Source organism: Mus caroli, unplaced genomic scaffold (assembly GCF_978045245.1).
Source record: "Mus caroli unplaced genomic scaffold, Mus_caroli_1 scaffold_15, whole genome shotgun sequence".
In the NCBI taxonomy this organism is placed as follows: domain Eukaryota; kingdom Metazoa; phylum Chordata; class Mammalia; order Rodentia; family Muridae; genus Mus; species Mus caroli.
In genome coordinates this window covers 23,063,920-23,078,432 of record NW_028227270.1, presented here as the reverse complement: position 1 = coordinate 23,078,432, position 14,513 = coordinate 23,063,920, and the positions used below count along the sequence as shown (strand labels likewise).

The 14,513-nt window shown below is 42.2% G+C and overlaps 1 protein-coding gene across 1 annotated transcript in view; it reads right to left on the bottom strand.

Moving 5' to 3' along the window:
• Positions 1-3,223: 3,223 nt before the first annotated feature.
• Positions 3,224-14,513, bottom strand: part of Utp15 (UTP15 small subunit processome component) — a 15,242-nt gene continuing 3,952 nt past the window's right edge. Inside the window, exons 3-13 of the mRNA XM_021180147.3 lie at positions 14,357-14,449; positions 14,088-14,272; positions 12,834-13,012; positions 12,102-12,227; positions 9,926-10,061; positions 8,493-8,577; positions 7,575-7,724; positions 6,756-6,857; positions 5,602-5,735; positions 5,389-5,447; positions 3,224-4,178 (exon numbers count right to left, since the gene is read on the bottom strand). Coding sequence (XP_021035806.1) covers positions 3,931-4,178; positions 5,389-5,447; positions 5,602-5,735; positions 6,756-6,857; positions 7,575-7,724; positions 8,493-8,577; positions 9,926-10,061; positions 12,102-12,227; positions 12,834-13,012; positions 14,088-14,272; positions 14,357-14,449 — 1,497 coding nt within the window. The 3' untranslated portion in view covers positions 3,224-3,930. The remainder of the gene's footprint in view (positions 4,179-5,388; positions 5,448-5,601; positions 5,736-6,755; positions 6,858-7,574; positions 7,725-8,492; positions 8,578-9,925; positions 10,062-12,101; positions 12,228-12,833; positions 13,013-14,087; positions 14,273-14,356; positions 14,450-14,513) is intronic.

Genomic DNA, 14,513 nt, shown 5'->3' with positions numbered 1-14,513 from the left:
AAACGGCCGTCAGCCTTAGACTGAAAATTTCATTGCTGACTTTGGACTTGTTTCCAAATATTTTTGACTTGGACTGAGTCCCACTGCCAAATGTCCCTCTTATCTGGCTTGTTAGACAAGCCTGTGTTAGACTTGTTAGACTTAGCCTTCATAATTGCATGTGCCAATCTCCTTAAAAAAAAAAAAATCCCCCAACACCTTTAAGGTTTCTAGCACAATCTCTCTACGATATAAACCAAAACTCAACGAACCTCATTCACTTAGGCAGAGTTCAGTCTACCCTCACGTCTTTGGATGTATCTCACTGTGCTTTCTCTTTATTTTGGACCATCTGCCAGCCTTCAATGCCAGCTGCCCGAGTTTGCTCTGGGAGGAACGGGTTTATCTGGCTCACAGGTTACAGAGCACCATCAAGGGAAACCAAGAACTGAAGCAGAGGACACAGCTTACTAGCTTGCTCCCAAGGGACACACTTTGCTCTTAGGCTCAGTTACCTTTCTTATATCTATACCCTAGGCCCTCCTGCCTAGCAATGGCACCACCCACAGTGGGCTGGGCTCTCCAACGTCAATTAATAATCAAGAAAATACCCTGGAGATGTGCCCAAGGGCCAACCCAACGAACCCAATTCCTCAATGGAAGTTCTCTCTTCCTAGGTGTGTCCAGTTGAGAACAGAAGCTATGACACCAGCTAACATTTCAGTCTACCCCACATCTGACTGTCCTCCACACCACTTAGCACCATCTGACCCACTCTATACTTTACCAAAGTTTTCCCTCAATCACAATGTGAGCTGCAAGAGTAAGGGCTGTTGATTATTCTGTTCATTTCTATAACCTCTGAATTTGCATGTCTCAATCAAGAAGTCTTTGGTCACTTGGTTTTAAAATCCACTCACATCCACCTAAGATATATGTAGTTATATATAGATAATGAGATGATATATATATGCACACGTGTGTGTGTGTGTTGTGTGTAAAATGAATGAGAGTTCCATGCGAACGTCGTGGAGGAGTACAGACAAGATAACGTGGAAAGTCAGCAGGAAGTAAGACAATTTTTCTATTTGGTGAGGCATAACCATCATTGGCTTCATTTTTTTCTGTATATTAAGGTGCGTCCTGGAAACCAGCTTTCTCTGCTGAAGACCCCAACACAGCACTCCCAGGCTGCCTAGGGCAATGGTTCTCAACCTTCCTAATGTTTCCATCCTTTCACACAGCTCGTGTTGTGCTGACCCCTGACCATAAAATTATTTTCATTGCTACTTCTAACTGTAATTTTGCTACTGTTAGGAATTGTAAATGTTTTTGGAGACAGAGGTTTGCTAAAGGGGTCACGACCAACAATCTGAGAACACTGCCCTAGATGAACAGTTTCGCTGTAGATTCAGATTTGTAGACATAGCCCAAGTCAGGTATACCACCCCTAGCCCAGGCAACTGTGGCCAAAGTTACGCATTTAAAAGATACGCATTTAACATAACACCACCTGCCAGCAAATGTTTTTCAGCTTCTTAGAGGCGCTTTGCTCAAAGATAAAAACTATTCATGGTCACTTGTTAAACATACTCAAAAATTTTTAACTTGGAAGTATCCCACTGAGAAACTACTTCATTTTAATAATCATGATCAAGGGAGTCTTTAATTAATATTTGGCAAAATTCATTTAAGTTAAATCAACAGTGTTTCTAATGGTCCCATTTAACATCAGTTGCTTCAGCAATTTAATAGCACAGACATTTAAGAAATTTGACTGGAAACAAGCAATCCTTTCCATATGTAGAAATCTGAATTAACATAATAAATTAAACAAAAATGACTAGCTCCCAGCAACAATTCATTATTTTTGCATCAATAGTAAAGTATGAAATACTTCCCAACTTAAAATCACAAATCTAAAAATTGATTAGGCATTTGACTCTTAAAGCCAACATTATATATTGAAACATGTTATTGTGTTAAAACACTTCACATAGCAGGTAATAGTTTCAAGGAATATAAAAACAACTCCTGAGCTGTGGTGGTGCACACCTTTAACTCCCTGCGCTTGGAAGGCTGGGAGGCATGTGGATCTCTGTGAGTTCAAGGCCAGCCCAGTCTACATAGTGAGTTCCAGGACAGCCAGGGTTACCTGGAGAAGCCTGCCATTAAAAAACAAAACACAAGCCAACTCCTGAACATAACTATATTGAGGACTCTGAGGTGTGCTCCCTGATCCTTTTAAGGGTTTGTAATTACTATACATTCTTTACAGGAGCTGCAGCACTCTCAAGCCTGTCAAAGGGAATGAGTAGTTAAGGCCCTCACAGGCCAGCCCAGTGCAGGAATGATAAGGACAGCAGCATGGAGAGGTGAGTGACTTTAATTAATTCGGGTTTCTAAGAGAATGATTCAACCCTTGGATAGCTATGACAAGAATAAAATGATCCAAGAAACGCTGCAGAGGTAGGTGCACAGGAGATGGCAGCTACAGCTTCCAGCAGACTTGCAACTGCTCGTGTAAGCTCTCTGCATACCTAACAAGAGTTATTTAACTCCTTACTCAAAGCAAGCCCAGGCTCCTCACAAGCCGCTGTACTGCAGAACTGCTTCAGCTCATGAAAGGACACTGTACCTACTGTTGAACATGTGTACACATCAGAACAATCTTACTGTATCCCCTTGTGCTTTCAGAAAACCTACATTTAGTTGGATGGTGGAACACACCTTTAATTCCTGCGTTTGGGATGCAAAGGCAGGTGGATCTCTGAGTTTGAAGCCAGTCTGGTCACAGTGATTTCTAAGACAGCAAAAGCTGCACAGAGAAACCCTGTCTTGGGAAAAAGAAAAATCCTAAATTTACACAAGTGAGATTGAGGCAGAATCATTACAATCTTTCCCCCAAGGACATCCTCAGCTCGGGATTCCATCACCAGACATTCATTAACCTAAGTGGGGTGACTGAAGGAAGGCAGGGAAGTCACAGCCGTGCAGTCAGTATGCTGGTCAAAGCCACTGACTGTCCATCAGGAACTGATATACCTCAGAAAGCCAAGAAGAAAAGAATCTCTTTATAAAAAAATATAATTTACAATGAACTTCAGAGACATAAATTTTCAAAGCAAACTGCTGCTGTTTGAGTCTGACCCAGAAAGTGAAGGACAGAGAAAAAGAAATGTCAAGTACAGATAAGAGAATCGTTATGGAGGGTTACATATTCGTGATACACTTTGCACATGGGCAGGCTGAAAGGCCTTTACTGTAGAGGAGAGGACAACCAAAGCACGGTGAAGACGGACGGAAGGCAGCAGGCTGAGGGGCGGGAATTGGTTCAGTCAGAGCTCTCTGGACACACAAGGCTAAAGAAAACACTGGTGGAGGGCACAATTTTTAGGTGACAAAACAGACTCATCACACCCTAACCGCACTTCCAGGGGCAATATTCAGTGATCCGCCACACTTGGAAGGCAGTCCCACAAGCAGCTGAGGAAGGCATATGACTCAAGACTCTGAAGAGACAGGAGAGGATGGGAAGCTCCCCAGGACACTGGGGACAGCGATGGATGCTTTGTTGTTGCTGTTTGCTCTTGGTATTTCCCAGGCTAGAAGCAGGAAACAAAATCGGGGCTCTGTTCACTTGGCAGGACTCTGTCCGCTTGGAAACCTCTCCAGAGGGCCACGAGGCCCCACAGCAACTGAGATTTTGGCTCCATTAAGGTCAGAATTAACACATCCAGGGTCAACAGACACTGTGTGTGACCAAGTCAACTCAGATCTTCTAGCTGAAGGCGACATAAAATAAATCAATACATGGAAAACCACATCTTGAAGCAGGTACTTATGTCCCAATTTTAATTAATCCAGTCTCTTCCATAAAACTTCTCTTAATTATCCTTTGAGTGTACTGAAGCTGCCTTCTTCTCCATAATAGAGTCAAACAACACCCAGTTAGGAGTTCTTGTCCGTGTCGCTGGGCTGCGTTGGTGACTCTGAATTCTCCTCTGGGAGTTCAGCAGGCACATGCTCTGACACAGGGTCGCTGTCATTCCGTGTCATGGTAGCAAATAGCATGTCCATCATCCCCAAGGTCTCTAGGAGTTCTCTTTGGTAATCAATTTCTTTTTCTACAAGTTCTTGAAGTACTATAAACTTTTCATCAACTACTGATGACTGGCCAATCACAGGTAAATATATATCTAAAGGGACAGAAAATACATTAACTAGAAACATTTTCTATAAGTGAAATCTATATTTAGAAAAAGTACATTAAGACACTGAATACCAGTACTTTTAATAATTAATTTGTGATTTACAGGGAGCATAACAAAACATCTGATTAAATGCATTTTATTACACAAAATAAAGGGTAGGGAGTCCTCATGTTAAGAATTAGGTGACTGGGGGCTGGGAAACAGCTGTGGATAAAGGCGCTTGCTCTGCAAGCTTTGCATCTGAACTTGATTCCCAGCACCCATAAAAAAGAGAAAAATTAACTGCTGAACCCCCCAAGACCCAAGCCCACTAGCTAAGCTCAATGGTGAACTTCAGGTTGGAGCAGAGAACGGGTCTCCAAAACACAGATGGAGAGTGATTGAGGAAGACGCCCTGTTGACCTCTAGCAAGCCTGAAGCAAAGTATCAAGTACAGGCTGCAGGAAGCGATACCCTCAGGAAAAGGTCCCAGGGTGCAACGAGGGTGCAAGGAGAGTGCGACTTGGGACCAAATGCAATTCACAAATCCTGAACCTTAGATTTGTGAGTGAAATAAAGGACCCTATCCTATGTCCTCAGAAGCAGACAGGTGACTCCCTTCCTTGTGGCTTTAAGAAAGAGAAAACAGGATGGCCCCAGTGAGCTTCAGTTACATAATTCAGCACTCTAGAAAAAAAGAGAGCTGAGATTCACCCAGCAAGCAAAGGCTGAGACCGGGCCTCTGCATGTCTTACTGTGTTCTCGCTTGTCATGGTAAGAAACCACCTTATGTTACTAATCTCTTTCAGTCAGGGAGGCTGCTTTCTATCCTGGCTTCAAGCAAAGGCCTCTATACAAACTCAGCAGAGATATCCATTCTGAGAGATGTGCAATGGAGACCGTCAGGAAAGGAGAACAGACACCATGGTTAGAGATGTTTATGGAAGACTTTAAGAAAGTTATTACCCTAGGCCTGTCAACTCAAATCTGCTACCTAACATCTTACCACATTGTAATTGCACCGACACCTCTGGGTTTTCTCTTTCAGGTCCTTTTTTTTTTTTTTTTTTTTTAAATTTTATTATTTCTTTCTTTATTTATTTGTTTTAAGGTGCTGAAGCTCAAACTCAGGGGCCTGGACATAGGACTGCTCTGCCCCCAAGCTCTCCAGTCCCAACTGCTCACGTTGAAACGCCTATGGTTCACAGCTACTTACCAATGATGATCTCAGCAGCATTAATCAAAACAGGGGCGAACCTCGGCTGAGACAGATTCCTGCAGAGCAAAACTTCTTTTTAATGACTCTTGTAAGCCTCACAAAAAGAAACAACAAACCCCTCAAACAAACATGACCTGCTCCACCGGAAGGGCAAACAAAGACGGGTGTCTCTCACTGGGCAGTAACAGAGGACCTAAGCCACAAACATACCTTATCAAAAAGTTAAGGACCTGGGTAATCTCCTTCTCGTCCCGACCTGCAAGAGCGTTGGCAAGGACGCCTCTCCGATTCAGTTCCTTTATGATGGAAACTGTAACCTCAGGGGTCTTTATCACACATTTAGGCTAGAAAAATGTTCACAGTCAGTACATCCGAAAGGACAGACAGACAAAGATCATTAGCTGCAGTGAACGCCAAGCTCATCTTCACAATCCCAAGCCATGGTAATCATAAGCCATCACTAATGGATCCCCCACATGTCCTAGCCCCATGTTTCTGACAGAGCTCACACTGCAGCCTTAGCTGAACTTGAATTTCACTACATAGCCCAGCTTAACCTCAACTTGTGATCTGCCTGCCTCAGCCTCCCAAGTGCTAGGATAGGAGGGAGGCAAGAGCCTCAACAGCGGAGGCTACAATGATTACTTCAATGCTCCTCAGTAGTTAGGCTCAGCAGCACACACTTAGAATCCCAGTGCTAGGAGGCACAGAGGGTCCTAGGGGCTCACTGGCCAGCCAATCCAGCTACCTGGTTAGCTCCAATCCAGTAACAGACCCCTACCTTGGATATTTTTTATTTTTATTTTTTATCATAAGCAGAGTTCATCTGCAAAGAGGGAACTTCAGTTAAAAACTACCTCCATTATACCAGCCTATGGACAAGTCTATGGGGCATTTCCTTGATGTAGGGGCCCAGCCCACTTGGGTGGTGCCACCCGGGGAGGTGGCTCTGGGCTGTACAAGCAAGCTGAGCAAGCCACTGGGAGGAAGCCAGTAAGCAGTATTCCTCCGTGTCTACCTCAGCTCCTGCCCTGACTTCCAACTCCATAATGGATTACAAACTATAATATGTAAATTATAATATTTACAATGTAAGTATTATATACTTACATATACAGACAATTAGGTATAAATTATGTATGATTATATAATTAAGTATATATATATATATATATATATATATATACTAATAAAATATATAAACGATCTATAACAGCTGTAAGCTGAAACCCCTTCCATCCCCAAGTTGCTCTGGCCATGGTCTTCGCACAGCAACAGAAAGCAAACTAAGAGGGACTAAATACATGCCCACTGCAAACACGATTTAAAAACAAGTGAAAACTATCCCTCCCTTCCTCCCTCACCTCCAGGACTCTGTCGAGGGCCTGTGAGACCCGAAAACTTTTCAGATCCTTGTCGTACCCCTCTAGGTGCTTCTTTGCTGGCCTACTGACCATGATGTCATCCTGCATGAGAGAGCAGAGTTTACAGAGAAAGACAGTTAGTATCTACACAGCTCCATTAAAAACAGATGTCTCCATAATAAAGTGAGACATTTTAAAGTCAGGATGCTTTTACACTGCAGCATAAATAATGTTCCTATGCTCATAAGCTAAGTGGTATACTTTGCCATGTTAACATGTTTATACTTATGATTTTTAGCGTATACATATCCAAATGGCTCTATTCTGAGCAAAATTACTGAAAGAAATAAGTAGAAAGAAGGAAACACAGACAGATAAAATTTGAATAAGGCAGGCAGTATGACTGCATATAAAGAGAAATGAAAACAAGCCAGAGAGACCAAGATCTAATCTTCATCCCTCTAATGAACTCCTGGGTCAGTGAAACTTTACAACTCAGCCCTCTGCAACACCACGGAGACATTACAGCTTTGTGACATTTAGAGGACCAAATAAATCGATGAGTGGGTGACAGATACTATTTTGAAGATGAGAAAGTACTTTACTATTGCCATGACTCAAGGTATTAAATAAGCAGTCCCGTTCCCCACTATTCTTCAACCATGTCCATCATCTGGAACCAACTTTGATGGGGCAAGAAGCAAAGTAAATGTACGTATTAGGTGAATCCTATTTTACAGTAAATTCCAGGAACAGGTGGACTTGACCCTTCTAAGAAATGTCGCATTTTAAAAATGATTTTTAAAAGCACATAATCACCCGTTGCTTCAAGTAGTTTTTCCCTTTGATAAAGGTTCGATACGCAGGCCTCCTTCGCCTCGGAAGAGACGCATTCTTTGCTTCAGACTTCCGGTGTTTAACACTCAGTATTCCGTTGGTCATTCCCACAACTATCGTCTCATCTTGATGCTGATGGTAATCAGAAAAATCAATCTACTTTAACCAACATTTTATAGTACATTTAACTCAAAACAGCACTTACATCATGTCTGCTACTTACCTTATTACCCACAGTTCCACTCAATGCAAACACACTCCTAACAGTGATCTATCCAAACTGTTATAGCAAAGTCACTGTTTCCTCCAGGATACCACTTTAAGGAGAGACCTTCCTATCCTTACACAGCACTGCCAGTGAAGTGCGATGAGAACCTTAATGCTGGCGGATATGTTAATAAGATGCTAGTGGCATCTTGACAAGTTTCAAAGTAGTTTTCTATATTCTCTGAATAAAAAAAGGACCCTCTAATGGCACGACTTTCCTAAGCTGGCTCCCACAATACCTTCTCTTTACTGTTCCGCTCTGGGTTGAGACTTCCTTATAACATATTCAGCATCCTCTCGCGCAAACGTCAAACATGCCTCCAGTGAGCCTGACGGTGACCACTCTGCAGCCCCTCCCTCCCCTCCCCACCGTTTCTGAAGCCTTCTCAGGGGTTGCAGCACCCTGCACTTGCTGAAGAAAGAGCTACAGCTTCCTAGCCCAGCCAAGGTGCTACCATCACAGCAGTCAGCACCACCTCATAGGAACCACTCAGTTACCAAGAAATGATATGCATCAACTGTCTTGATGCAAACAAGCTAACTTAAAGCCAAAGGTAGAGCCCAGAAACTCCATTTTACTCTTACTTCATAGGCAAGGTTTGTAACATTTTGAAACGAGCTGAAATCACTTACAGAAAGTGCCAGACTCAAGATTGAAGCTGCGTAGTCAAAGCTGTGGACGACTTTGTAGGAAGTGGTGCTGTAGACTTTCACTTTCCTGGGAGAGAGAAAGCTGGGAGGTCACCTCAGAAACGCATTCGAGTAAAATACACAGTCTCTGCTTAGCAAACTGTATGAATACTAAATTTTACACTGTCCACAGAAGACACTGACATAGTGCTAATTACAAAGTACTTCATCACCAAGCTCCCTGAAAACTGTTTGAATAAAGACTGATTATACACTTATAAAATGAAGAGTGACCCTGTGTCATCGAAAAATGAGACAGAGGCGAGAAAACAAAGGATGGGTGAGCAGACAGTGAGCCCCCAACAGGGTCCCCAGCTCAGCCCTCCACTGGGCACAGCAGCAGCAGCCCTGGCTTCCACCCCTGCACGGCAATAGCATTGCAAGTCTTTTCTTAGGGCCAGGGAAGAAATGGCAGCCTGCAGACAAAATAACCAATAAAAAAGTAAGTCCTACAACCCTGCGGACACCAGCTACGTGTGGCTACTGAACCTTGACATGTAGCTAAAGAAAACGGGTACATTTCAGCTATGCAAGCTCTTATAAAATATTATTATATTATGGCATACATTTTAGAAAAATATTCACTTCCAGTATGTTACAAAGTAGTCAGATTAAGTGTCGAACTAACAATCCATGTATGATAACTTTTACTTTTATGTTAGATAATGGAGTACATAAAATATGTTACTTAAAAGCAATGTTTAATTTTTAACCTCCTTTAGCGTGGCTACTAATCATTTAAAATCACACATGCAGCCTGTGCTACGGGCTTACACGACAACGCAGTTTTAGAACATCAAAAGTAGAATCCTAACTTGGCTATTTCGATGCTGCAGATGGCACTCAGGGCTTAAGCAGGTAGGTAAGCACTGTAGCTCCCCAAGCAATGGCCTCTGTGCTCCAAACATCCACTGAAAACCATAGTGCTTGCACCGCTTCATGCGAGAAATATTTGTATGAGCTTTTATTATTTTTACTTTGTTTTTGTTTTTGACATGGGACTTTCTGGGGATAAAATTATTTCTGGGGAAAAATAAGTAGTTGTATGTAAATATAGAAGGCCAAACTATTTTCTTTTTTTTTTTTCTTGGTTTTTCCAGACAGGGTTTCTCTGTGTAGCCCTGGCTGTCCTGGAACTCACTTTGTAGACCAGGCTGGCCTTGAACTCAGAAATCCACCTGCCTCTGCCTCCCGAGTGCTGGGATTAAAGGTGTGCACCACCACGCCCGGCTCGAGGCCAAACTATTTTCAAAGCAATAGATTTTTATCCTCTATGAAAACCATTAGAACATCTTTTATCACAAATATTGCTAAAATAACTCAATTTCTCAAGTAGTAAATGCTAACAACAATGAACAAGAAAACTAAAACGCTACCTATCCAGTGAGCCGGAGAGTAACCTCTGTCCAGAGCTGCTCAGACACAAACATGTCACAGTCTTGTGATGATTTTTCAAAGACACAAGCAGCTGTCCTCCTTTTAACATGTCCCAGACTTTAACATAGCGGCCTCCTGTGGAGAGAAACAAGCAGTAGGTTGATATCCTGCCTGTCCGCTCAGAACGATGGGGATCTAAGACGCACTTCCCTCTGGAGCTCCCTCGGGTGGGCACTGAGCAGCAGCTAGCACTGTCTGTGGTGCTTAGGAGCCCTGACTCACAGAAATGTTACCATGACTACGTTACTGCTTATTTTAAGCACAGCAAAACAAATAGGAAACTGGAAATATTTTTTAAAGAAGAGTCGAACAAGTTCCCTGAAAGAAATGCTGAGCCTGCCAGACGGCTCAGCAGGTAAAGGCACTTCCCTAACAAGCCTGGAGACCCGACTTTAATCCTGGGATCCACACGGCAGCACACAGCTGGCACCTCAAAGCTGCCTTTGAACTCCACCAGGTACATAGTAATAAAACAGATTAATAAAAATAAACGTAAGGAGCCGGGCGTGGTGGCGCACGCCTTTAATCCCAGCACTCGGGAGGCAGAGGCAGGCGGATTTCTGAGTTCGAGGCCAGCCTGGTCTACAAAGTGAGTTCCAGGACAGCCAGAGCTATACAGAGAAACCCTGTCTCGAAAAACCAAAAAAAAAAAAAAATAATAAAATAAACGTAAGGAATACTGTACAGCTATGGAAATGATGTAGATACTATTTCCGAAAAATGTTATGAACTCCCACAAAGCAAAAAGACTTCCCAGTAATTTTACTCTAAGAATCAGAAAGATCCTTAGTAGGTGACTCAATCCTCTGATTTCAAAGAATATATTAATAGGAGCTAGAGAAATGGCTCAGCAGCTACAAGCACTTGCTGATCTTACACAGGACCTGGGTTCAGTTCCCAGCATCCATATGGTACCTCACAGCCATTCATACATCCAGTTCCAGGGAATCTGACGCCCTCTCCTGAGCTACGAGGGCACTGCATGCTGTGGTACATAGGCAGACCATCTATGCATATAAAATAAACTAATTGTTTTCAAGAAAACACCAAGTGGAAGTGGGATAGGACAGCGTGCGTGGGGAGAAGGGGTTCTCAGCTGCCCAGCTGGAGACCCTGGGCTAGCACTCAGCTCGAAATGCCAACCTTCCCGTTAGAATGTGACAATTAATGAGAACAATCAGTTTGCAGCTACTCATCTAAGACAATTCCTCCCCCTCAGGGCACAGGGGTGCTAAGGGGCTGCTCAAGGTCACACAAGTAGCTGCGGTGACAGAGGAGAGCAGTGTACAGATCTCCATTCTTCCCCATTCAACTTGGTTTTGTTTCCACTTCTTAAAACAGTAAGAAAAAGAGTTATGTCTGATAATGACATAAAAAAGAATTTTAAGTTAAAACAGGTACCAGAAAATGTATAAAAGATTTTTTTTAAAGAAGAAACATAAAGCTATATAGTGCCAGGTGAATACATTTTCTGATATCAACACTTTTGCTTTAGTGACAAATAATAAATTATGATTATAAAATTCACTTTGGTAAACATAGTCAAACCCCTTTTGACTACAGTTTGATGGAAGTGTATCAAGGCCTATTTAATTCTACATTGTATCCTCTCCAGCACACGTGCTGTTAACTAGACAGGAACTTGTCAAGTGACACAGGAAAGGAGACCAGCATGACTCTACATCAGGGGGAAGGCTGCCAAAGCTACAGATTTCTTCGTTCGAATAACAGAAGTAGGCTTCTGGGGTCACATGGGACACGCACCTAATCTATCAAGTTCTCACACTCCAGGGCTTCAGGCCTGCCACTCACAGTGCTGCCTTGGACAAACTAGTCGATGTTTTGTTCATTTATTTAATTGTAAAACAGAACACTAACCACCTAGGAGGACTGTCTAAGGCATTAGAGCTGACACGTGAACAACAGCCCAGTGTCAGTCAGTGGACGTCAGATACAGTAAATGACAACTACTGGCCCAACCTGCCTACCAATGGAACAAGACCTTACAATGTAACTCAGGTGCACACCAATAATTTACAAAAGGCGACTGATGAGGAGAAGGCTAGTCTATTTGAGAGCAACAGTAGTGGTGCAAGCTGTTCTGAGAAGCAGTACCTGCAGACACCAGAAGCCCTCCTGAGGGGAAAAGCAGGACACTCTCCACTGGCTGCCCATGCTCCACACAGAGAACAGTCTTACTTGTCCGAGCATCGAATATCTTCACAGTATGATCATATGATCCTGAAATGCCAATGTTTGTATTATGTAAATTTTGTTCTTTAAAACAATAAAAAGTTTGTCTATCTACTCATTAAGATCAAAAGGAGAAAAAAAACTGCATGAGATTTTTTGAAAACACGCATTTCCAAACCTTCTGCTAGTATTGTTTCTGCAGCACCGTATAATACTACACAGAATTTAACTGCCTCTGACCTTCAGACTCCTGCCACCATGACACCATCTGAGAATCTAGACAGGCACCTCCACAAACTTAGCTGTGCCTACTACACAGATCACAATGCCATGGCTGCTACAGCTGCTCTCTGATAACCAGGTACCATGGGCTCACTACAACCTGACATCTATGATTCTTTCAAGATTCCCTGAAGCTATTCCCAAACACATTTAGAGGAAAACACAACCTACTATCAAGAGAAGAAAAAAATAAAAAATAGCAGACTTTATTCAAACCTTTATTACTTTATGATTTATGAGGCTGAGAATACATACATTCTAGGCTAGGCTAGTGCTCTACCACTAATGGACACCCCCAGCTCCATTAACAAGCATTTAAGCCCCTCTACTCCAAGAGAATTTACAGCAATGAAGTAGAAATACATCACCAACCTGTTACAAAAAGGTCTGGGTTCAGTTTGCTAGCACAGCTGCACCTCACGTAATCAGAATGTTCTTTGAACGTCAGAATTTCTTTAGAGTTTGGAATATCCCATAATTTAACAGTATAGTCATCAGCTCCAGAGACCACATGATATTTGTCAGCTGTAAAATCTACTGTATGAACTGCTCTGAAAGATCAAAAGTCAACAGATTACAAACCAAGGGGAAAGCTACGGTTGACATCTTCTAACATAAAATGGTCCTTCACAGATTTAAAAAAAGATCTCTGAGGTTCAAGCCAGCGAGATGACTCACTGAGTGAAGTCATCTCTGGGACCTCACTGGTAAAAGGAGAGAATCAACTCCTGAATATTGTCCTCTAACCTCTACACGCACGCCATGGCCGTGCATACACCCGAATATACACATACAAGAAGTAAATACATAAATCAACTGCAGAAAACAGAAAGTGTCTGTGCAAGAAAAAGTACAAGAAATGGAAAAACCTTTAGAACAGGTGTCTGTCCTGAAGGCAAACTCTGGAATGCAACACAATGTTACTATTAGATTAGCAAGAATATTAAGTAACTGCCTTGCATTATATTTTCTAGAATGCTAGTAACTGATGAAATTAAGTTCTAAACGTTGCAACAAAGGTAATGTTCGAAGTTTTCATTTACTTATTTTATGTGCATGGGGGTCTGTGCACTCCGTGCATGCCTGGTGCCCTTGTGCCTACAGATGGTTGTGAACATCCTGGGAGAGCTGGGAACTACACCTTTTGCACTTAACCACTGAGCCATCTCTCCAGCTCAGCAAAAGTACTTTTTAAAAACATAAACAAAGAGCTCTTTCAGAAGACTTGCCATAGAGTAGACTCTCATTTAAAAAGTTTCTGTTTTGAGAGTTTCAATGATGGGTACAAACATCCTGACAGTTTGCAATAAAAATAAAAAACAAAAACAAACAAACAGAAAACCACTTTGATATTTTACACCAGTAGCAGTTTCAGCAATGACTTTAGTAACCCTGAAACTAAAGTTAGAACACTGAATTCATCTAGGGGGAAATATCACAAATCAAAACACACAATTCTAGCGGTCACAAGCTCTATGAACTGCATGGTAGAACTAGGGTTCAGTTCTTTGTGAACAAGAAGAAATAAAAAGTACACATCGATAGAATCTTCACACAAGTAATATGTGTTTATAAAAAGGATTCAGAAAAACAACACACATCACAAAACCAAACAAAGACACTTACTTTGTGTGGCCTTCAAACTGCCTGAGGGGAGCCCTCCCACTTATATCAAAAAGTTGAACTACACCATCTTCACTGCCAGCAACAAGCAACTGACCATCCTGTCGAAAAGTCGCACAATATGCTGTGTCCTTAAAACGGGAAAAGGTTTTTACAGGCTCTTGAGAGTACCGGCCATAAATGTGGATCTGTAAGATAAAATCCAGGATTTCACTAGATGGCTCAACAGAAAATCCTGTAATGAGACCAAAGATATAAACCTTTGTACTTACTCTCGAAGAAGCTGTGACCGCATAGTTATATGGAAGCTGAGGAGAAAAGTCTACTTTGGACACTGCACCAAATTCCTTAATCTGAACAGGGGTCTTAATTAAAAAAAAGAGAGAGAGAGAGTATTGGCCAAGTTAAAAAGGCAAGCCATACGCCATT